The sequence below is a fragment of the Dermacentor variabilis genome, unplaced genomic scaffold, assembly GCF_050947875.1.
Source record: "Dermacentor variabilis isolate Ectoservices unplaced genomic scaffold, ASM5094787v1 scaffold_18, whole genome shotgun sequence".
Lineage (NCBI taxonomy): Eukaryota > Metazoa > Arthropoda > Arachnida > Ixodida > Ixodidae > Dermacentor > Dermacentor variabilis.
In genome coordinates this window covers 8,372,845-8,397,613 of record NW_027460346.1, presented here as the reverse complement: position 1 = coordinate 8,397,613, position 24,769 = coordinate 8,372,845, and the positions used below count along the sequence as shown (strand labels likewise).

General features: G+C 48.2%; 1 protein-coding gene across 1 annotated transcript in view; it reads left to right on the top strand.

The window, feature by feature from the left end:
* The window catches only part of LOC142568380 (pituitary homeobox 3-like), a 156,526-nt gene extending 132,597 nt beyond the window's left edge, over positions 1-23,929 (top strand). Inside the window, exon 5 of the mRNA XM_075678378.1 lies at positions 23,318-23,929. Coding sequence (XP_075534493.1) covers positions 23,318-23,836 — 519 coding nt within the window. The 3' untranslated portion in view covers positions 23,837-23,929. The remainder of the gene's footprint in view (positions 1-23,317) is intronic.
* The last annotated feature ends 840 nt before the right edge of the window (positions 23,930-24,769 follow it).

Below are 24,769 nucleotides of genomic sequence, written 5' to 3'. Positions count from 1 at the left end.
CCGAATCGCTCTTCTTTTTTGTGCCACTGCTGTCCTTCTGGTGCTACGTTTAGTTAACGTGCGTCTTCGGCCGTCTGTGCACACATTCGTGCATGAGTTGCGTATATGTAAATCATGTGGTTTTCACTTTCCGAAGAACGGTAAGCTTTTTAGGCGGTTGCCTTGCAAATAAATTTAGTGTGCCAGTCGTTCGCGCTGTCGTAATAGTTGACGTGCCCCTGAAAAAAAAAAAAAGTTGCAGCTAGAAGCAGTTTGAGAAAAGGTAAGAGGCAAGCCTGCTTTATAAAGTATAGAACTGGGTGGCGCGAATAATTCTTCGACGAGCACTGGGTGTTTCAGTCATCAGTTACTATGACGTAATTCTGCGAGGCGTACAGCTTTCCAGGCTGCACATGGGGGTTAAAAGGAGGAAAAACAGAGGGAATGAAATGCCAACGTTAACCATTTTGCACAGCCGCGGTCGTTGAGATGAGATAGATAGACGCGTGTAATAAGCCTTACGAACGGTTTTCGCCTGGACTTCAACAGCGCAGATGTATGTTCACTGAAAAAGACAATGCGTGATTTACAATAAGCGTCTCAAACGCAACGTATCTGTGTTTGCTTCATGCGTGGAACGCCATGCGTTTCGTTGCTTGTGCGGCGTATTTTCCATCTAAGTGTAGCCTTTCTTGTGTTGCCATCAAACTGACTGCAGGTAAACTGTTTTGCATGGAAATGTTTATTATCCTAACCTGCCCGTACGCGAAGGTGCCGAGCGGCTTCTGAGTTATAATATATATATATATATATATATATATATATATATATATATATATATATATATATATATATATATATATATATATACAGGAGGTGGGGTCGCAGTGTTCGCCTGTGTAGAGCCGGTGTATACCGCAGGGCGACATGGGACTGCTGCTGCTCGAATGCCAATAAAATAGAGCGGAAGAAATCTCTATGCGTTACATGCCGGCATTATAGCCAATGTTTAGGCAGTAAAGGACGCCTCGACAACGCATGCAGTGAAGCTATGGAGCAGTCTTCGAGCGGAACCCGTTGATGATAGCTTGGAACATTCATTTGTGATCGGAGCCACTGAGGCTGCGGCGAGCTCGTTGCATGCGACCGACTGCGGGACCGGCTAAGACTGAGGGATTCGTGTCTTCGCCATGAGCCTAACGACCCAAAGCCCGTGTGAACCCATTTAAGCCAATGTGAACCCATCTGAGACAGCATGAGCCCTGTAAGCCCACTGGATTCTCGTCAACAAGTGTGAACGCTTTTAGTCGTTTAGCCCTTTCTGAGTCCGAAGTGAGCCCTCTTTCAACACTGAACATACGCGCACTGGCCGCATATATGTTTACCTTTAAACAATTGCTAAGGCTGCAGTAAACCGAGAACACCTTATTAGTTATTAGGGAGCTTTAGAAATGGCGTTTTCAAGCAACTTTGACTACGCAACATCCCAAGCTCGCTTGAGTATTCTTGTACTCTTTTTGTGTTCTTTTGTACGCAAGGCGGACAAAGTGGCCTGACTTTCGCTTCCAGATTTCTAAAGCTACCCATTGTTACTCTTCGTTAATTAACAGAGGAAACTCTCAGTGTGGTTAAAAGGAAGACATATAGCTAAACACACTAGAGCGCTCGTGCGAGGTACGCGCTTCTGTGCGCCAATTATTTATCCCCGTGCGACCGCTGTTACCGGTGGTGGTGGTGGTGGTGGTGGTGAAGGCACAGTCTGCACAGAAATGCTGTTCCGTGAACACTTTGATCCAACCTAGAGAAACCTGCAGGGGGCGCAATCGCCACTTGGCGAAACACAGGCGCAATACTTTGCCGCCAGTAGCGTGTGGCGTTGAGGTGAATAAATTCGCATATTGGCTGCACCACTCGCTGTCGCACGCCTTCTAAGTTGGCTAAGATCAGAATTTTTAGACTGTCTTTCCAGTTTATGGGTTCCTTAAGATAGTCCCCAGTTTGCTCTTTCGCAGCGGAAGAAAAATAAAGAAAACAATATCTTGGTGGTTGTAGCTTAAACAGCTAATGCTATGCTGTTTCATCTCCAGCGCGGACGGAGCCACCGCCACTTGTTTTGCTTTCTGCCAAAAAAAAAAAAAAAAAAAAAGGAGCGTTAGTGTAATAGTAAGGCAAGTTAAACCAAAGTAAACAAAAAATTACTCCAGTGCTATATTCTCAGAAGAAGCACCAACGACAGGGCTGCTAACTTCTTTTCTACTTTTCCCGCTCATGACGACTGCCTTTGAAACACAGTATGTTCGTTTCTTTTATATGTGATGAGGCACATTGCCAAGTAACGACATTGATTAGCGAGTAGGTTATATCTTCTACTTGCGAAAATTCACATTATTGCGTAAGTACGCGAAGTAAATAAAAAAAGAAAGGAAACAAATCATCATGTAAGAGCCAGGGAATGGTGATGTTGATATAGTGGCCTGGACGTCCTCGGCCTGCTATGCGTACAGCGTCGCATGTCCGCGATATTGCTGTGAAGGAGAGCTATGCAATGCGCAATCGCGCGTGCCAGAGATTGATTTCTTCAAACAGCCAAGGAAAGAGCCGAGGGACAAGGTCTGGGACGTCGCCCTTCTTATACAACCAGCTGACGCGTTTATCGATGTGCAGAATGCAGAAACTTCGTCCCCTGTTAGGCTGCGCCCACCTCAGCAACGTTTCCTCAGGCTGACGAAATAGTTAAGCGCCTATCCGCCAGATGTCAAGTGTAGTAATTCTCAGAACAAGAATGTGCTTGTCACCTCTGTCTCCGTATGGTTAATCCGACACAAGAGTCATGGTGCTCGCCATATGACAGTAATTTAGCCATTCACGCTGACAACTCACTCTGTCCCCATTTGTTTCACCTCTTTTGTTTCACCTCTCAGTGAGGGGGGCGTTCGCGTGTTTATGGATAGAGTAAACAATGAAAGTAAGATGAAGCGTAGCCAATGGCGTAGCCAGTAATTTTTTCCTGTAGTTACGTGCACTTGACCGGGGACGGGGAAGAGGACCGGAGGGGGGGGGGGGGACACGTTCCCAGTGTACCCTCCTCCTCCTGGCTAGGCCACTGAGCGTAGCCGCTGTAGCCTGCTCGACAAGCACAGTAGCCACTGCTATAAAGTGTTACACTGCCACAGCCGCCGCTGTAGTTCCGTGGCAGAGAACCGCACGCGTAATGCGGAAGACGTCAGCTGTGGGTTCACCTTTTGCCTGCACCAAGTTGTACGTTCGTCCGTTTTTATTTCCCTTTTTCATATTATTTCTAGTGTTCAACTTAAAGAGCAGTCAATTTGCTTCCCTTGGCTATGTTATCTGGTGTATCCATGCGTTTATACGGGGTTTCAGCGATGACTGCAATCAAAAACTGGATTAGAGACAAAATGATAAATTTTTACCAGGCAGCTATTGCGCTGAGGGACCCTGGTTCAAATCCCACCGCCGGATACATTTTCGTTAATGTTGAATGGACCCGAGACCAGACCAGACGGACCACAGGCGCAAAGTAGCTGGAAGAAGGAAAGAACGCCTCGTATTAAAACCAAGGCTTCTTGCAAAACCATGCTTTCGCAAGCGATAGGGCAAAGCGTAGTCGGCGGCGTCCGTCTATCTGTCGATTGATAATTTCGTGGAAGTAAAATGTTTATTTTCCGAAAGAGAGACAAACGTTCTGCACGAATAAAAATGGCCTTAGAGGTTCTCTCTCTTTCTAAGGGAATGAAAGCCTTTCGCCAAAGCTGCTAGCCGAAATTTGGTGAGTGTGATCTAGTTGACGCCAAGATAAGGAGACGCGAAGACAAAATGCCAACGCTGTAATAGACGCAGTGACGAGTGTGAACTCGCCTTGTTGATGAGGCCCGCTATTACGGACGGTGCCACGAGGGTAACGCCTGCGTCACCTCAGACACACAGGTCGCTGCCCTTGTTGTTTCAACGAATCGTCCGTCGCAAAAACTCCTGCAGAGTCGGCCTCTCAGTTGTCTATTTTATTGCTTTGAATTCTTTTTTCAGGAAGAAAAGGGCTTTACTTTATCCAGCACTGCTGTATTCTGTCCCCAATTTTTTTTTCGTCATATCCAGCCGCTCACCACCACATAGCAGAATAGGAAACAACATCGAAGTCGTCAGACTTCTCGGTCCTATAAGATAGATCTAGCGAGGTAGCCACAAACCAAAATGTCTGGGATATTCACTGAAGCGCATATTCTACGGCGTTTTCCTTTCTTTGTCTGGCTGCTGTGGGCATGCGGCCGTGAGCTTATTTTAGCAGTGTTTGGCCTGTCTTTCTAAGCTGTGACTGGGCGTGACAATTTACTGTAGTACAGAGCGCTAAGTTTTAGCATCGGCAGGTATACTTAGCAACATTAGCATCGGGAGGTAATTTTTGACGTATATACATATCTATATCGAGTAATGAAAACCCTTCCAATGTGTGTTCTGTTTCCACAGTGTTGTTTGTCCTAAACTGTGAGCCAGTGGTGGGCCGCTTGGCTGCACTATTTCCGATGGCAATCGCCCCAGCTCATGTTTTATATTACGTTCACAAACGAACTGTCTCTGTTTAGTCAAGGCACGTTGCTTTTTCCAACCGGCCTGCTGACGCCGTGCTAATCTTTGTCTGTATAGAGACAGAGGCCGTATATAGAATCTGTATATAGTCTCTTTCATACTTTCAACGGGCTGAACATGCGTGTGCAGCACTCGGCAGTCTCGAGAAGCGTGCTGGCGGCCGCTTATTTGCCCTTGGGGGCGCCCTCGGCTCGTAATAACCATTGACTCAGACCAGTTCTGCAGACACGGGAGACACACGTGTGATTCATCTGTCTCTATATCAGGGTGGTCGAAAAAAAAAAGAATAAAACGATTCTGTACAGCCACGTCTGCGATCCATTTGTATGCGTCGAGGTGGCGAAACGTCGTTCGGTCTCCGTGGCAAACAGCGATATATATGGCTTTCGTGGCTTAGTCGCTTGCAAGGAGGGACAGTCGATGCGTGGTCTCGATCAGCTTTTGTTTTCGCTCGAGGCGGCCGGTGACATCATTCCTTTTCTCGCGCGGCGCGGCGCCCTTTGGTCGCGGGTGTCGTCACAGCCAATCTGTCACGGCTGCCGTGAAAGGCCCGAACGGTATTCGTCTTCATTGACGCCGCCGCCACCGCTGCGGACGGCGGCAGAGGGATATATATACACGGCGTGGCCACCAGTGACGCAGGCGGCGACCGCGCCTGTGTGGGCACCACGTTCTTCTCTGGCGGATGCCGTTCTATAGACCGTTTCTTCGGCAGGCACCTGCTCGCGACTCATTCATCATCATCATCAGCCTGTCTCTATGTCCACATGCAGGACGAAGGCCTCTCTCCTAGTGATCTCTAATGACCCCTTGTCTTGACCTAGACGATTCCAACTTGCGTCGGCACAAAAATTTCCTAATTTCATCACCCCAACTAATTTTCTGCCGTACTCGACTGTGCTTGCCTTCCCTTGGCACCCTCTGTGTAACTTCAACGGTCCACCGGTTATCTGTCCTACGCATGACATGGCCTGCTCAGCTCCATTTTTTTTAAATCTCTTACAGTCATCTAGAATATCGTTGCTGTTCGAAAATTCCGGCAGGTCCTTAAACCATGTCTGCGCGCGTCGCTGGCGCTGAAATCAGCCAGAGCATTGCTGCAGTATACCCCAATTCGGGAGCGTTTATACGCTTGCCTACGCATCTTCACGTGTGCGCGCAACTAATACTCCTTTTCTCTCCTTCTCTTTTTGTCTCCATGCCCCCTCCCTCTGGCGCAGGGTAGCAAACCGGACGTGCGGGTGGTTAACCACCCTGCTTAATCCTTTCCTCTGTCTCTCTATGTTCGCCAGGTGCGCAGAAAAGACTAACAGAACGCGTCCTATTTGGGAGAACTGTAGCACTTCCAACGCTTACTGTTTCAGAATAAAGGAACCGGGAACGTTTATACCGCGCCAATACGTTGTGAGGCCAAACTGAACATCTCCCGTTTGTCCGTCCACAGCTGGCTTTTACTAAATGGAGGTTTGCCACACGAATACAGATGTATTGTTTCGGCTACGCTAAGCGCTTTCGCTCTATAGAAGACAAAAAGGTATAGAGCAACATATCCTTTCATCAGTGAGACTGTTACCGAGCTCATTACGACCGCAAAGGCCACTGGTACACGTCGTGTACCTAAGCAGTGTTCTGAGGCCGGGTAAGACGTAAAATGTCGCAATGCGAGATGTTCCAGTGTGCTGCACTCCAAATATTATGAAAACAAGGTAAGTAAGCACATGTTTTATATTGAGAAAAAAAATCCCCCCCCCCCCCTAACTGTTGACGACACCATACAGCTAACGTGGATTGCAGTGCCACCCCACGAACCACCAATATATGGCGGCATAGGCTGCAAAGCTGCCTGTTCCTTCAGCTATCAAGGCACGGTACATTGCTGAGCGGTAGGGCTGCACCTGAAAACAACGCCATAGAGCGAGCTGTCTCATTCATATCCACATATTTGTGAGACCAAGACTTCCTGCAACTCATCGACAATGGTTTACCCTCGGCGTTCACACATACAAAAATGTCATGGTTTACGCTGTAACGAATCCGACAATCGATAGCGCATCTCTATAGTCAGCCACCACAAGTTCCATGACGTAACTCTAGACCGTGACCTGCCCTGTGCCAAGCACATTCTAGTGCGGAAGGAAAAACTCGATAACTTCATCCGTCTCCCGCGTTTTAGGGTGGCGAAATCGTATATAGGAAGCTTCTGAAAAATGCCTAATGCATTTGCACCACCACTCTGTCGGTCATCTGCCGCACAGTACTCCAAGCCTTTCCGGGATTTGTTGTTCTGCTACCCGCATGAATGCTGAAGACTCTTGTCATAGCAGGTACATATTGCGTTTATGACGATTAGGTGGTCGCACCTACAATGCGATTACTTCCACGTGATGACATACAGGCGCGTGTTAGTATTCATGCACAAAATGGAGTCCAAAAAATGGACCCTCTTCTTTTGCGATGACCGTATGCGTGACGTCGGTGTCCCAAGATATACAGAAGTACAACAATCAAGAACAGGTATTAAAAAAAAAGAAAAGCAACGTATTGGCATAAAACGCATGAAAAAAATGTGCTAACGCAGCTGTGACATTGAAAAATATGTTTGGGCTTCGTTAACACTCGTAACGCATCCAAGCTAAGCGTGTCTTACGGTTGAACGACACTAATGAAATTCGACGGGCCTACACGCCGTCCGACTGTGGTTGGCGCCCTCGCCAAAAATGCATTGTAAATTTGTTTAGTCTATCTGTTTCGCGCCTTCCCATCCCGTGGCCTGTTTTTTTCTTCTTTTCTTTCTTTCTTTTTTGACGCCGATCACAGTGAAACGGATGGAAGTAAAGGAGAAAAAAAAATTATGCCGATTCAACGCACTCATTGGAATCCTTCGGAAGCGAAACTTTAGTCAAATGGCTTGTATTAAATTTTATGCCACTAACAGTGATGCGTACAATAGCGCTCAATCGCCGTGGTGGCGTAGTGGCTTTGGCGTTGCGCTACCAAGCCCGAGGTCACGGGATCAAATCCCCCCCTTCCCCCCCCCCCCCAAAGGAACGCCGACGTACTGTGCATTCGATTCACGTTAAAGAACCCCAGGAGGCATAATTTAATCCGGTAGCCTCCAACTATGGCGTGTTTTATAATCAGATCGTGGTTTTAGTGCGCAGAACCCCATAATTTAATTTTTACAACTGTGTTTACTTCAATCCTATGTAGCGCGAAACCTCATCCAATGTTTATGTTTATCCATCATCAAAAGCCACAGGCTTAATCTCATGCAATCTCATGCAAGTGACGCACTAAGTCACTCGCCAGATATATGCCCAAATGAAAACATGTTTTCACGGGGAAGATGATGTATATGGCGTTTGAAAAAAAAAAAGTGGGGATCGTCGATGTATTTGTTGTTATAAGTACGACACATATCGTGTTACATTCAAGGATTCTGCACCTCTTGTGCCACAGTGGCACATGCCAATTCTGGAGGAACGATAAAAAAATGCGCGCACGATGCCAGTGGCACATAGCGTATGGTTAAATCAAAGGAAATCATGTATATGTTGAATATAATGCGCTTCGTGGTGCTTCGTAAGAGTTTCGTGTGCTTTAGGGACACCGAACAAAACGACATTATACGTTGACGTTTTATGTGGGAATTTATTTTTTTTTATTACGCAGAACAGGGGGAGCCACGCCCACTGGAACTAATTTGTCGGCAAGCTTACAAAGTTTATACAGGGCGTCCCAACTATCGTGCATCATGAATAAAAAATATGCAAATGCCACGTAGCTCGAGAGAACCAAGGTAATGTTGTTTGCCGTCGCTTGGAGATACTCAAATTATTTTTTGCATTCCGCCTAATTACATCATCATCATCATCCTGGTTACGCCCACTGCAGGGCAAAGGCATCCCCCCCCATACTTCTCCAACTACCCCGGTCATGTACTAATTGTGGCCATGTTGCCCCTGCAGACTTCTTAATCTCATAGCGGATCGCGCTGATGTTCGCGTGGGCCAGTTTCCAAGGATCTTGTCTGCGTGACAGTGCCCACACAAACAATTAGTGCGTACGTGCGTGTGTGTGTGTAGTCTTTTTTTATTTATTTTTATTTTTTATCTTTCTCTCTCTCACCTATGGCATCCCCTTGCCCCTCCCTCAGTACAGGGTAGCCAACCGGAGATAATCTCTGGTTAACCTCCCTATCTTTCCTTTACCTTTCTTCCTCTCTGTCTCTCTCTCTCTTAATCTCATCCGCCCACCTACCTTTCTGCAGCTCCCTGCTACGCTTCCCTTCTCTTGGAATCCAGTCTGTAACCCTTAATGACAATCGGTTATCTTTCCTCGCGCCTAATTACATAATTAGTCTCAACTAATTATTCTACTTCTCAAATATTGTAGTTAGATGAAAAATGTTAACGAAGAAATCGCAGAGCGACATGACAAACTGCCGATACAGCTTTCTGTTGCTCAATACGTGCTGCATAAAAGTGTTTTTTTTTTTCCGAGCGTGAATAGAAGCCCGCGAATGCACGCAAAGTGCCTCGAGTGGCAAGTCGAGCGGCAAGCTGGTAGAGAGCTACGAAAATGGAGACCCACGTTTCTAGGCCGCTATTCTGCTGAGTGGTAAAGGAATGTGCGATGAAAGGGTACGAATGAGGGGCAGTGGGAAGGAATGCACGTAAGAGGGAGCTCCGCACTCAGCCGCAATATGCATGATATAGGATCACTGGTCTCCGCACTACAGACGCGGCGGTTGTCCCATGTGTCACGTGTATATAGGCGCTTCACTGCGCACAGCCAGGCGTATATCGAGAGGATGAAGCCAAGGCCGCGTTGTCTCAGAATTAAGGTTCTCGGCAACTTCCTTGTTTGACACCGCACTCTCAGCACATGACGCAATGGGGAGGCTGACACGCAGAATCTCTCGTGCAGAACGCTACTTTCACTAGCTGCAACGGGACAGACAGCCACATAGTACAGCTTAACTTGTCGTTGTTGGTTCACGACTGCCCCGTGGCGCGGCGACGGTCAACAGCTGTACTGCACTTTGCGCTTTTCTTCAGTTAGGAGGGCGAGAGCCTTGCGAACTGTGGCTACGCACTGCCTTGATCTTCTAGCTTTCATTCTATCGTTTCCTCGCTTGTTTAACGATGTTTCGTGCAAAGTGGGACGAACCACTGCCGGTGTCTCGTAGGCCAATGACGCGTGGCCTATTAGGCACCTTTCGCTAAAGCTTTCCATAGACACAGCAGCGCCACTACAACGGGCAGCGGCAGCAAAATGGGAGGAACGCGACGCACACTCGCCAAGACGTCGCCTATCTCGGGGCACGTTGGTTCGAGGTATGAGAATGTCGACGTGCGCACGTCCTACATCACTGAGCGTGCGACGGAAATCAGAAACGCGTTTATTCCCGAGTTTCAGTTCAGCATGATTCGCTGCTCAACACTCAGAGGAGCGACGAAGCGTGCGTCGTTATTGTGCGGAATGTAGGTTAATTTTCCACGTATCCCTAGCTACCGACGTCGGCGACGCTTTGGTGATAAATGAGGGCTTCGCAGAGGGGCCCACTGGCCGGTTCAGTGTACATATCTTTGTGCTGGTTTTTGGAACCCTGGAAATTGTAAGCCATCCAGATTTGTTTACTCATTACTCTAGTCGCGGCGAGTAAATGCCGCAGACCACATGTCTTCTTCTTGGAAACCGCCGTGGCAAAATAGTAGATATGATGCTGCGCTGCTGAGCCCAAGGCCATCGGCTCGATACCCAACCATTGCGGCAGGATTCCGTTGGAGGCAAAATGTGAACACACCCGTGTACATTGATTTTCTTATATTTGAGTACCCTAAGGGTCCGTTAGGGCATTACATAGGGTCCGTTAGGGCATTACATAGGGTACGGGGGATAGAAAAGGTAAATCGTAGGTGCAATGTGCACAAATTAAATACTATAGGAACCCGCCGTGGTTGCTCAGTGGCTATGGTGTTGGGCTGCTGAGCACGAGGTCGCGGGATCGAATCCCGGCCACGGCGGCCGCATTTCGATGGGGGCGAAATGCGAAAACACCCGTGTGCTTAGATTTAGGTGCACGTTAAAGAACCCCAGGTGGTCGAAATTTCCGGAGCCCTCCACTACGGCGTGCCTCATAATCAGAAAGTGGTTTTGGCACGTAAAACCCCATAATTTATATATTTAATATAGGAAATCATTAGATGCAATAAAAAATAATCTAAACGTCGAACAGAAACAAAAATAAACAGAAAAGATTTTGTGTAATGTTTGGTAGCGTGAAAAACGCCAACGAACTCAAAAACTTGATGGAGACGACCAGTCCCCATCAGAACATTAGTTTAACAATACAGTCGAATGAAGTCGGTAAAAAAACCTACAAATATACATATCAGATGAAACGAAAGAAAAAAATCTTATACAGTACTAAGCACTATAAAACACGTTTAAACTAAATATTCAAGCACATGTGGGTTATGACGCTTGATACGCTCTAAGAAGGTTAGCAGTGTGGCGTGAAATGATTATTCCGCAAGCGAGATAATGTATGAAGGTAAAAAGTTCAATCCGTCAATAGATAGAACTGTAGAGGAGAATTGTGACAAGCCTTAGTCCTGGCAAATACAGGTTTTACTTTATGAACGTGGTCTACGCGGGTCGAGATGTGAGGAGCGGGAAGAACTTGAGCGAGTGGAATGGTGCTGTGGTGAAGGCTACGGAAGAACGCCAGGCGTGTTAATTCCTTCTGCATGTTAAGAGAAGGGAGCTTGAGTGATTTATTAATGGCCGACACACCTTGATGGCGAGAGTATGAAGATAGGAGCGCAGGTTTATTTTGGATTGATTCGGAGTGGATTCGAGAGATTAGAAGGATGGGGGTTCCAAATTATGGACTCATATCCTAAAGAGGGCCTGACAAGAGAAGTGGGTACGTGAAGTCTGGTATGTGTTCCCATTTAAGTGTACATTGAAGAACCCCAGGTGATTCAAATAAATCCGGAGCCTTACAGTGTGACGTCTGTAACCCTAACCTTGCTTTGGGACGTTCGACCCCATCCATTATTATGGTTGCTGTCCTTTTGAGTAGAATATCATGTTATTTTCTATAGCTCGGCGATGATGTATTTGTATCTGGCCCATAAAGTCACTTTTAATGCAGGTCGAAAAGAGCCAACCGCCAAGAGATAATATTAACTAACAGAAGGCAGCTTCACCGTGACATAAATGACAGAAATCACGCTTCTGATTCAATCGGCGGCGCCACTTGTATACTCTGCACCAATGTTGCATCTGCATCCTATCACTTGCTGCCTGCAAGAACAATATAGTCTGGAATACACTGGTGCCCGGTGCCTTGACATATTACATACAAACCAAGAATGGCAAGGCCCCGGAGGGTTGGTTGTTCATACCTCCTCCGTTGTGTGGTGGTGAAGTCAGTTTGAAGCGTGTACCACTGAGATCGTGGAACACTGCCAGTGTATAAAGCGCGGAAAAAGTGCCACCTGCTGGTACTGCCTCTCTGCATCACCGAATAGCAGCTGTCCCGAGCCCAAATAGGATGGTCCACAGAATGAGATGATCGACGTTATAAATTGCCTGTGAAGAACGGACATTATCACTATCACCGAAGTCGGACCCTGCAGCCACTCAATTGCCCGACCAATACTCCTCTGACTGTGCCGCTAGAACAACGGCGAATAAATGAAAATAATTTGGTTTGTGAATATTTTTTGCGGGCTTTTCATGACCGCTACACAGCGTGTAATCACCGCAGTAATTCAGCACAAGCGTCGTAAGTACAAGCATAAGCGGTTTCACCAACTCACGCTTGCACTCTCTCGACCCTAACTTGCGACTTCGCCTGCCAACTGGACTCTCCCGTCGCGAAAAAACTTTACTACTTCGCATGTGGTTGGGCGTCGCCTTTACCAGTGCCTATTCATTCCTAATATGGATGGCCGACAGTGCGGCGTGCAACTTGCGCGGGTACGATGAGACTCTAGAGCACCTTCTTTGTCACTGCCCTTCCTTTGACACTCAACCACGTACTCTACATGCTAAACTAAACCAGCTAGATAATACAGCGCTCTCGGAAGATCCTTGGACCGTGGCCTATGCATTCTTGCATGCGAAAGGCCACAAAAGCCCTTCTGCGCTTCTTGAAAGACACTGGATTGTATAAACCTTTGTGGCAGTGGAGATACCTCTGCGACTGACTATTACTTTTCTTTTCTCTCCTTATCTATTCTTCCACTTTCCACTCTCCAAGTGTAGTGTAGCCAACCCGGCACGTCCTTGGTTAACCTCTCTACCTCTACCTTTCCCACTTCTTTTCTCGCTCTTTCTCTTGCTGCCTTCCGAGGAAGTACTGAACAAATACATTCCGAATCTCGGGAGAACCGTTTCGCGAACCCCCCAGCAGCATATAGGCGGCTCTGACTTGGAGGAACGCCACGGTGCACGTAGAAAAAAAAACAATAAAAATAATAATAAAATAACAAAGCAAGAAAGAAAGACCATCAACATTCCGCGTCGTATAAGTCATCTCAATCTGGGCGCGTTTAATAAGAATGCGCTCACGCTTTTTTTTTTTTTTTTCTCGCTCAGCGTGCGCTTCGTGTACAACAGCTAATAACACTCTCGCGCGCCGTGACTCCCACGGGGACACTCGGCGGCAATGAGAACAAAAGACGGGGCCCTCGTGCGCGCACGCACGCACGCGATCGCAGCGCGGGACAAGAGCTCTGCGGACTCGCGTATACGTGCGCCAGCTGCAGCTGGGAGGGCGCCTGCGCAGTGTCCGTGCGTGTGCTCGTATTCGGTGCCGTATTCTTCTGAGCGAAGCCGGGCACGCCGCGAAACGCTGTTCTTCTTGTTCTCGACATCGTTCCTTGGTGCGCTCCTGCCAGGGAGCGCCAAATGAAGACGGATCGCCGCTTCGGCTCGCTCCTGTACTGCTGGCAGCGCAGTCGGTGGCGGCAGCAGCAGCAGCAGCAGCAAGCCGAGGCGACGAAAGCCAGCAAGCAAAAGGCACGGCTGTCCGTCGGGGGGGGGGGGGGGAGGCGCTCGCCGCGGTGACGCTGGGGATCTGTCCCGGACCCCGAGCGTGAGCCGACCCGGAGAAATCCGGCGCTGCAGGCTGCGCCCACAGCTATGCTGCTACTCCAAGCAGCAGGGAAAAGGGCCGCTTCCGGGGGGCGCGCGCACACTGTGGAGGGAGGATTTCTCGACGCTGCCTTCGGGCGACGAAGGCCAGCTTGAAACCGTTCTCGCCTTCCGGGCCATGCGGGCGCACTGCGTCGGGTAGTTTGTATACGTGCGGCACGTCGACGACGAGGGCGGTAAGCGCTCGCTAGCGTGCTTGAGGTATAATGCGCGCTTTGCTGCTGGTCCGTGAGCCTTTTTGGCCGCGCGTACGGATACAGGTACGCGGACGCGTGGCTGCGGCGTGAGCGAGGCTTGACGCGAGCGCGGCAGTGTGTACCATTTGCGCGCATGCGGCGTAGGAGACGAAGCGCGGACACAAAAGAGACGGCGCGCGTGCAGCCGAGGTCATATATATCAATTACTGGCCGAGGGTGTTGCGCGGGCTTCGCCGGCTCGCATACGTGCGCGCGACCTCGAGGCGCTCGTTGAAAATTAACACGAGCCGGTGGTCGCGGCGCCGCGCCAGGAACCGACGTGAGCGAGGAGGGAGAGCGCGCCGAAAGCGGACGGCGCCGAAATCGCCTCATGAAAAATGAATCGCGGCGAGCGGTACTCAGTGCACCGAGCACGACGGTGCGGGCCCCCGAAAAGGAAGAGAAAACCAGCGACAAGGGGGGCGGGAGAGGAAAAAGCAATAAAAACTCATTGCGCGGCCCGCAGGGCGCGCGTATAACCCTTTCGGAAGGAGTTAACGCGCGGCTTGAACCGCGGCGCGCTCTTGATTCTGCTCGCTCATCTTGTTGCTGCTCGTTGCCGCCACCTCACCACCGAGGCCCGCGCCTGAAAAGTTTGGCGATGAGGCCTCGTTGTTCATGCATGGTGATGGGTTTCGCGAGTTCCATTTCGTTGCCTCCCCCTCCAACCTCCTTTTTTAGACTTTTTTCCAGGCTTGAGGCGCCGTGCAGCGAGAGACTTGGTGTTGTTGTTATAGTAACCCTTTCCTGCAGGAAACAGGCGCGAGCAGAACCTTTTGTGCGAGTTGACTCCGCGAAGAAATCCTGCGCTGTGGCGAGTCATATAGCGACCGCACGTGCAATTTGGCGCAACTCGCTATATCCCGGCAATCCGTTGCCTCTGACGCTGGTCGAAAGAACAGAAAAGCTGTTTGAACTTCTTTCCTGGGAATACCTGAGAGGTTACGGCTGAGTCCTTAATGCCAACGGAGTCGCACCTAGGCAACAGACCTCCGCTTGTTTTCAGTTCTGGATAGAGCGGCGCTGTTTACGTAGTCAGGCTGGAAAAATACGTACCGCAATTTCAGTCTCCTAATGCCTACGGTTTGCACGGCAACTGGCTCCTACCGCTGCAGGGGATGAAGTCGCAAGCAATGAAATTGCGTGATACTACGCGGACTTTGCCGAGAACAAATTCGGAAAGCGCGTAATGAAAAACGATCACGTGCGAAGTGATTTGACACCATTAAAATGGTCTTATGTTAACCAGCGGCGCAAACTCCTCGCAGAGGTAAACAACGTGTCAGGTTGCTTTGTTTCGTATTCTGCAATAGTACGTGTCGACGCTGCTTATTATTTTTCTTATTCTCTTTTTCTGTTCACATTTCTAAAATTGTTTCGCGGCGCCGTAACGCACGAACTTCCACTGTATTTAGCTGTTATCCTCTGCTAGAGTTCAGCCCCGAGTTTAGGAGATAATTAATTACGTAAGTTCATAAATGTATACGAAACGTTTAGAAACAATATTGAATATGGCAAAATAGATTTTTTCGGTAGCCCGGTTTTATGATGTCGTTTGTTTGTTTTCCACGAAACTTGTCTTCCACGAAATTTCAGCACGCGTGTTTCCACAACAGAGAAATGGGGATTAATGCTAGCCCCGTGCAGCTTCCAGCTTTAGCTCGGTTTATGAACAGCACGGCTGCGGTGACACAGAGCGGGTGTGTGTAGTGGCTGACGCGCGCGCTTCTCGTTGTGCGCCTGCATAGGCACGTGATCCCGCCCGCTGTATGCCCACCAGAGAGACCATAGCAACGACTGCATCTTTGGCACGAAACGGCGACCAATCACATTCTGAAAGTTTCTTTGCCAGGAAGGCCGAAGTACTGTGCGCTTCAGGACACGAAGGCCATTTTTTTTTAAAGAGAGTAAGGGAACCAAGATTCTGCTATAACGCAGCAAAGACGCGACGACTAAGGCCCACAAATACACATAGTAATAAAAGGGGCGTAGCCTCTTAACGTCGCTAAGTGGAATTTGTTGGAATTCGGGTGCCCTTATGGGAAATATATGTTTTTTTTCTTTTTTTAAATGCTGGCCACTGAGTTGAACTGATGCACTGCGGTGAATTACGGCAGACAGCCGAAAGGGCAATGTCCAAAATTCCTCAGCATGCGTGAGGCCGAAGGCTGCATTGCCAGGAATCTTTCTCAGTAGGCACTGTCCACAGTCACTGACCGTGTTGAATTGACAGGACTCTCAGTGAAAACGGAGAGCTCTTTGGCGTTGACCAGTGATCGTTCTTTCGAGTTGTTTTGCTTAAAAGAGGCTTACTGAATCCCTCCTGTTTCTAGGCTGCTGTCGTTGTAGGTAGAGTCGTGGTGCAGGCAAATCTAGGCATCCGACTCAGTGACGGCTAGTGCTTCCACGGATTTTGTCGTTCGAGTGAACAATTGCACTGGTATGTGTTCATTCAGCGCAAACAGCATTCATACGCGGATTATTTATTGGTGCGAGTTCTGAAAACACTGCCTCGCGCACAAGTGATCTCGGGAAGACACAAAATATTTTAACAGGAAGGTATTACGAGGGCCAAACGCGGATTGTAAATGTTCATAGAATGCAACGTCGCTAGTCTTTATTACAACATAACCCAGTAACTCTCGTTCTTCCAGTCGGCAAACAGATCGCTTTCATTTCTTCCTGTATGAATGAATGCCTTGTCCAAGTGGTCGGTCTCACGTGATAGCTTAATAAGTTTATCGTTTCTGCCCGCATTTTTCTTTTGTGCCAACTAAACACGAAAAACAGGACTTACTGCACGTGTGGTTACCAATATGAAACCGCTGCAGCAACTCGAATACACCTGCTATAGTTGATTGATTTACTTGAAATTTCTCTAAATCGATTGCTTAGAGAATGTTACAAGCAAAGCGCTTTAGAATATATATTTATAAAAAAAAAGGGGGCGCGTGGAGCGTTACCTACCAGACATCATGTCTCATGTAGATTTAGTGACTCGAAAGTACCGTGGTTTGTTTATGCCGCGTAACAAATTGACAGGGTCGTTAAAGTTAAATATTCAGCCGCTCGCAAAGAAGTGTGACGCAATCATAAAACCCATTTAAAGCCACAAATAACGATAAGAACCTCTGAGCCTTCTCAACGAGACCCTGACATTTTGCAAGACAATCCACGCCCTGCCTATGATTATAAATGGGGGCTTAACGATTGCCGCGCTTAAATTTACTTTTGGTGACCTCAGTATTGCTATTCCCATGAGCCTTTCTCGCGCGAGAAGTTTCTGCGACTATTGTTCGTGCGCTAGAACGGATCAAATGACGGTTTTTGTTCAAGTACTCTCAGTGAAGACACCAGCCAATCCTCGTCCCTTTGGCTCTTCTCTGGCTTGTTAATGTTAACCTGGCTCAAGTGTGTCGAGTCAGAAGCTGACATGATGCAGCACGAGGCCAATAGCGTTCACATTGACGCCTTTATGGTTATCCGAGAGGCCGAGATATGAGCTGCATTGCAGCCTGTATATATATAGTATTAGGTGGCTGTTTATTAAACTGATAAGGAATACGAATGAAGGAAATTACTGCTTATCGTCCTACAGTTGTTCGGTAGAATATGTTGCTGAGCAAGTTCGTTCAAGTACAGAGGGTACATATTAGGGCGACGTGGAAAAAAGGACTTAGTAGGAAGGAGACCGCAGCTTTGTGCTCGCTCTGTTCTTTCCTACTGCCTCCTGCGAAGTCTTTGTTTTCCACGTCGCGCAATGGTGAGCAAATGACACTTGAACGGCAGTGAGCACTGCTGGGAGTGAGGAGGGAGCGAGAGGGGGGTGAGTGGTTATGGGATTCCAAGGCAGAGGATGGCTGAAAGGATCGAGGGGAAAATAGAATAGGCTGTTAGATCCTTATGTTCGTGACTCTGGCAGATTGTTCACTATAGTTCGAGTGTTTGGCACAGCACGAACACTGGCGAACGAATAGAGTCCGCGAATGGAGAGTGGGCCAGATATTCCTAAAAACGTTATTACGGTAGAGCTGCATTTAAGAGCTCCTAACAGCTAATCGGGATGTTGGACGTGTTATCCGGGAAAACCGCCGGCCACTGGCAAACAACATTCACGAACGACGGGCTTTGTGTCGTCCCTCGGTTCCTCGTTGCTGGCGGAGAACCAGCGACCCGACCTGTCGACGTTTGATGCGGCTTGCTGAGAACTTGGCGATCAGTCAACGTACCCCGTGCCGGAGGGCTGCCTCAGCTTGAGCCGAGAAACAAACCACACTCGCTTTTGTAGCGTCCATATCTAATTGTAAGACGGTTAATTCCAACGAAAAAAAAAGAGCTTTGTGAAACCATCCTTCGGTACCAAAATCCAAGCCAGTTTTAGGGCCATGCGCGTTTTTTAGCCTCCCACCTGAGGCACTTGAGTAGACATTCAGCGAATCTCATTTAGCGAAAACTGCACGACGCACAAAAATTAACGAGGTTATTAAACGCGCTCTATAATGGCCTTCACCGCTATACAGTTGTGAAATGCAGTGAACTATACGCGTTGTATTGTGGTGAAGAAAATTTGTGGAAGTATCTAAAAAGAGGCGTCATTATTGCACTCTGGCAGGCTCCACCTCAGCACCACGGGGCAATTCGGAGACATCAAATCCGGGCAGGTCCTTGGGTTGGGGGCTCGCCGAGGCCTCTTGTTGTCCGGGGTGTATAAGATCGGCTCCGTCGAGCGCAGCCTTCACCGCTATACAGTTGTGAACTATACACGTTGTATGGAGGGGAAGAGAATTTGTGGAAGTACTTAAAAAAGGCGTCATTACTGCACTCTGGCGGGCTCCACCTGAACACCAACGGGGCGATTCGGGGAAATCAAATCCGGGCAGGTATTTGAGTTGGGGGCTCGCCGAGGCCTCTTGCTGCCCGGGGTGTATAACATAGGCTCCGTCGCGCGCAGCCGAGTTTGTGTGTGCGTCTGCACTGCGGTGAAGCTTACTAAAGCGCGTCCATTATTACGGAACGCATATAAGCCCCGTGAAGAAGGTCGCACAGGTTCACATTGATTCGCAAGGCTAATCAACAGAAACCTAATCAAGTAAATAATTCAGATAGAAGAGCCGAGAAAATAAACCCGCGAGAACAGTTTCTGACGGACCATTTTCACTAACACCTTTTACGTTGGGCTTGAACCTGCTTTATGCTTCGTTCTTACCTTCACATCCGTCGCAGCTGCCACATTGCGACGGATGTGAAGTGCAAAAATGCTCGTGGAGTTAATTTATTCATTTATTTTATTTATTTCAGCCTACTGTCAACCCTTTGACGGGGTTGTTACAGGAGTGGGGTACAGAAAAGAAGAAACGTTTACGCATGAGCAGTTACAATAATGATAATTGTCAGGGGCAATTTGCTAAACAAGTACAATATAAGAAGAAAGAAATATACGTACAGCAGTAAGTATGAATACGAATATTGACAAGCATGCCAATAGAAAAAGAAAATAATCATATGGGAAATACAAGCAAATACTATGACATCAGGATGATAAGTACGTATTAAGTGTGTTATGGAGCAGTTCAATGAAATCATCAATTCTTCGCTGTTCGACTACAAGTTGGTCAAGAACCTTCCATTCCCGAATGCACCTAGAAAAAAAAAGAATAATGGAATATAGTGTTGTTGCACGAATATTCTTGGAGTGTGAGATTATGTGTATGACGTAGGTGCCTTGTTTTCTTAGTCTCGAAGTATCTTGTGTGGTCTAAAAATAGTTGTGCAGTAGCATAAGAACTTCAGGCGGTGAATTTTGGCTCCACTTTGGAGTGAGGACAAACCTGCACGGCGCAGCAATTCTGTCAGGGAATCAAGGCTTCGATAGCGGTTAAAAATATATCTAATCGCTTTGCGCTGCACATTTTCAAGCATGCTGATACGCTACTTGTGAAAGGAAACCAGATTATATTGGCATATTCTAGAATCGGTGTGGCAAGTTTGGTGTATATATGCTAAAAGCTCGGTATCACGGTCAGCCTGCCGCAGCGTCCGTTTAAGGAAAAGCAATTTCTTTATGGCTTTCGCGGCTATAGCTTCCATGTGAACTGTCGAGCTGAGATCAGAAGTTATTATTACGCCGAGGTATTTGTACTGGCTTACATTTCGCAACGTGACGTTATTAAAACCATAACGGGATCCTAAGATTGTTTTCAATTTTGTTATTGACATCGCAGCTGTTTTTTCTGAAGTAATCACCATGTGCCAGTTAGAGCACCAACTTGCTATTTCATTCAGGACAACGTTCAGCTCAATTTGGTCACTGTAGCTTTTAACCTCTTTATACAATACGCACTCGTCTGCGAATAAATTAACATTTGCGTTAATGTTGACTGCCAGGTCATTTATAAACAACAAAAATAACATCTGTGCCACGACGGGTCCCTGGGGCACACCGGATCTGACATTTAATGTGTCAGAAACGTGGTCACTGCGCTGCACGAACTGCTGACGGCCGGACAAATAGCTTGATATCCGTCGAGTCACTGGCCCGTCCCCAAGTTTGCGGACCAGCTGGAAAACTAGCTATTCGTGGCAAACCCGATCAAACGCCTTTGAGAAATACATAAAATTTATGCCACTTTGGGAGTGTTCGTTAATACATATGGGCCAGGTCATTCATTATCTCGACAATTGCGTTACGGTCGATAGGCCTCTCCGAAATTCGTGCTCGTTTGGGTGTCGCAGATCAATGTCTTCGAAAAACTTTGTAATGAAGTTGAGAACAATATGCTCGAGTATTTTACAGCTGGCGCACGCCAAGGAAATGGGCCTGTAGTTTGTAGATTGACTTAGGGGCTCGTTAAAATAGCAAGGGTGGTCATAGAATAATCTAGGCCATAATGACTACGACGTTTATGATTACCAAAGTTCTGCTTTCGGACGTCCAATGAATATACTATGTTTGTCCCGTGCGCTCTACTTTTCTTGTTCGAAGCATTAACTATAGCGCAGGAAAAAAAGCAGCAACACCTCGTTGCAAGCAGGTCGCCATGATCACGCACAATGTCATGGGTGCTGGAAAGGATAAACAAATCAAAGTGCTAAAGAACTTGCAGCAGTGACGACACGTTGAACCGTCGGCGTCTTACGCATTCAACACAAGAAGAAGTGGAAATCAGACGCCGCTGTAGGCAGCTGATAACCCAACATGACATGAAGCAATCGAGCTTTAGTATTGAGCACACTTTAATTATGCAATTGAAGATAAGCTGGAACGATTTCATTCTAAGAACTGTACCGTGTAATTGAGGTCAGTTGAGAGAAAGAGGATTAAGAGTTTCATATATTCATGCAGTGAGAAAGAGATCGCGTGTGACTGAAAAGTTGGCTTTCTGGATTCACTGGGAGGAGACTGACATTCGTAGAAAAATGTGTCTTTCGAACTCATCCCAATACCATTACTTATTTCGTGGAACTGTATATCTCTGTTAGTGGTTTGTACCTTTCCATACGTGTAATCTTCTTTATTTCCTGTGAAGAAGTTGTTCTGTATCTTATAGACAGCCCTCAATGTATTTCAGTGATTTCCGACCTTTCATTTAATGTTTGTCCTGCGCATGGGAGTGGCCAGTGCTCCTTTAAATTCATGTCATAGCTGCTAACGTGTGTCGTCACGCTACTCCTCAATAAATTATGCTGGTGGAGCCAGTCGACGTTATGGAGCTGTATGAGATGTTATCCAGTTATGTACGACGCTATACATTCACTGCAGTGCGAATAACGACACGCAACGACACTACTCACGATACGAGCAAGCGCCCTGCGCTTTGATTCTCTTCACCGGCCTTGATCCAGCCGCCTTGATTCTTGAGCCGCCTTGATTCTCTTGAGCAGGCGCAATTGCAGAGCGCGAAGCGCACGCAATTCCGCCTGAATGTAACGATGCTAAACTGGCACATGCAGCTTCAGCTGACCAGTGCAATGCTTCAGGGCGCATGAGACAATTCCGGTGTGAAAGCGACACCGGTGTGCAGAGGTAAATCCAAGAAGTGAGTGCAACACTGGATGAGCCCGCGGCGATTTTAATTGAGTAATTACGATGCATGACAATGCTGTGAGGTGCTGTTGTTGTGTGGAACAGTTTTCTGGTGCTTTGAAATGCATGTTCATTGTTTACGGTTTCTCTCTCTCTCTCTCTGTGTGTGTGTGTGTGTGGATACAATTTAGCGCTTAAACAGCCTTCATTTCGTAATGTGCATGAGCCAATACCGGAGTCAATGAAATTCACCTGACTATCCTCCCATGCGCTTCGCATATATTCACTCTATCAATAAAACCTGGTTTATGTCACACCATCACTGCAGTCATGCACTAGCGTATCTGAGGCGAAATTTGGTGCCTGGAGAATTTAACTCATCGAGTTTTGCACTCGAGTCGAAAATAACGTTCTTCCTTTTCTGTCGTAGAGATGTAATAAAGGGCAAACAGGTGAAATTCTTTGGTGAAACATTGACGCTTTTAGCGCTCGCGCTTCGTCGACCAGACTGCACTGCAAAATAATTTGCACCTTAAAAGTGCATAAGGGTGAAATCTGTTCATAACTCAAACCCTTATACCCTTTTTCGGTGCAAGGGCGTGAGTTGTATAAGAATTTACACCCTTATTGACTTTTAAGGTGTAAATGGTTTTACAGTGTGGTAACACATCCTTGCAAATTGTTAGGCGCCAGGTGCCAGACGTGCTTTTTAAAGAAATAAATATGCCGCAAAAGACGAACAGGAAGCTTGATTGGGCACCTCGTGCGCATGTCATTGCGCCCGTCATTTTCACTGTCACTCATTCACTTATCTGATGATGTTCCTTGAAAATAACGTTTACTTAGTGTAGCAAACATGACGAAAGAACAACCTCAACAGCAAAAGGGATGAGATCGTGGCGTGATTGGCTGAAGCCACAACTTTTAGAGGGCAGGACTGAAGTTCCATACGGCTTGCCGTTGAAGCTGATGGTGTAAGCTTACATGATTCAAACGGGCACGGGGAGGGACTGCGCTACACGATGACACCGCAAAGAAAAAAGCACGTGAATAGCCAAAGCCTCGACAAGTTTCAAATGTGTAAAACGAAAGCAGACGTTCAATACGTGACTGGCCACAAGGACAATCAATCAATCAATCAATCAATCAATCAATCAATCAATCAATCAATCAATCAATCAATCAATCAATCAATCAATCAATCAATCAATCAATCTCATCTCTGAAGGATCGACTGTTTTGTCGCATTAGTGCACGGCAGAAGTGTTTCGCGGCCTCACTGTCGCCCATATCTTGTGCGCAGGTGTGGTTCAAGAACCGGCGCGCCAAGTGGCGGAAGCGCGAGCGCAACGCCACGGCCGAGCTGAAGAACGGCTTCGGCAGCCAGTTCAACGGCCTGATGCAGCCGTTCGACGACTCGCTCTACTCGGGCTACTCGTCCTACAACAACTGGGCCTCCAAGGTGCCCTCGCCGCTGGGCGCCAAGAGCTTCCCGTGGGCCAGCCCGCTGGTGCCCGGCGCGCAGGGCATGGGCTGCTTCAACTCGCCGCCTGCGCCGCCCGGCATATCGTCGCCGTCCATCGTGCCGACGCCCGGCAACGCGCTGAGCGCAGCGGGCGCGGCCGCCGCTGGTGCACCCTGCCCGTACGCGACGCCGGCCTCGCCGTACGTCTACCGCGACCAGAGCATGACCTCGTCCATCGCGTCCCTGCGGCTCAAGGCCAAACAGCACGCCGCCTCCAGTTTCAACACGTACAGCCCCCCGCGGCAGGCGAGCGCCTTATCGCCCTCCTGCCAGTACGCCGACCGCACCAGCGTCTAAGACGGACCTGGTGTGTGTGGCCACGCGGGGCTGTGCGCTGCCGACATGGACTCTGTCTTTCCTTGTCCCCCCTCCTCCCCCAGGTGTCGCTAGAGGCGTTCGGTTCGCGCTCTCGGTCTGCCGCGCGGACGTGCCTGCGGGTGCGTGTGGCGCTCCCAGAAGTCAGTGCGAACCGGCAACGCTGGCTGCATGCACGCGCAGGCGAGTCCGTGCGGCGACCGGAGCAGGAAGCGGCGGGCGAGCGTTGTGGACTGGCACGCACCCGTGTTGGCGAGTCCAGACAACCAGCGTCTACCCACGTGGACATACGCGCACAGATCCCCCACCCCCCTCCTTGTTGGCGTTTCTACACGGGAAACCGTTTTGCGCTCCAGGAATGGACAGCCGAATTTTTGTCGGAGCAGTCCGTCGCGGTTCAGGAGAAGTCTTGAAAGTATTTAGGAAACCCTCTCTCTGTGATTCGCTGCGCTCCTTAGTGCTGCTGGAGACCAGGATCCCAATTCGCAAAGTTTTTCCTTCGTAACGATTTCTTGCCATTGGCCGCCACCATCGCTTTATAATATCTCTGTTGCCACTTTTAGCTGGTTACGAACAGTTCTCATGGCCAACCAGTGATTGCATTTGGTTAATCTCCCTGTCTTTGCTTTTACCTCTCTCTCTCTCTTGCGCAAGTGATGTCTTGTGAATGCGGGCCCTCGTTTTCAGTGCCATATACAGCGCGAGGCGATTTCTGCCCATTATGTTTGCGCCGTAAGTTTTCACCTCGTAGAACTGATTTTCTTGAGAGAATTGGGTCATACCCTTGACTAAATTAACGTGCTCCAGCTTGTTTTCTATGACAAGTGAAAATATACCAGAGGAAGACGACTACGTTCCTCCAGAAGTCAATGGATTGATCTTGAAAGAACCACTCCAGCGTGCTCAGCTTCAGCT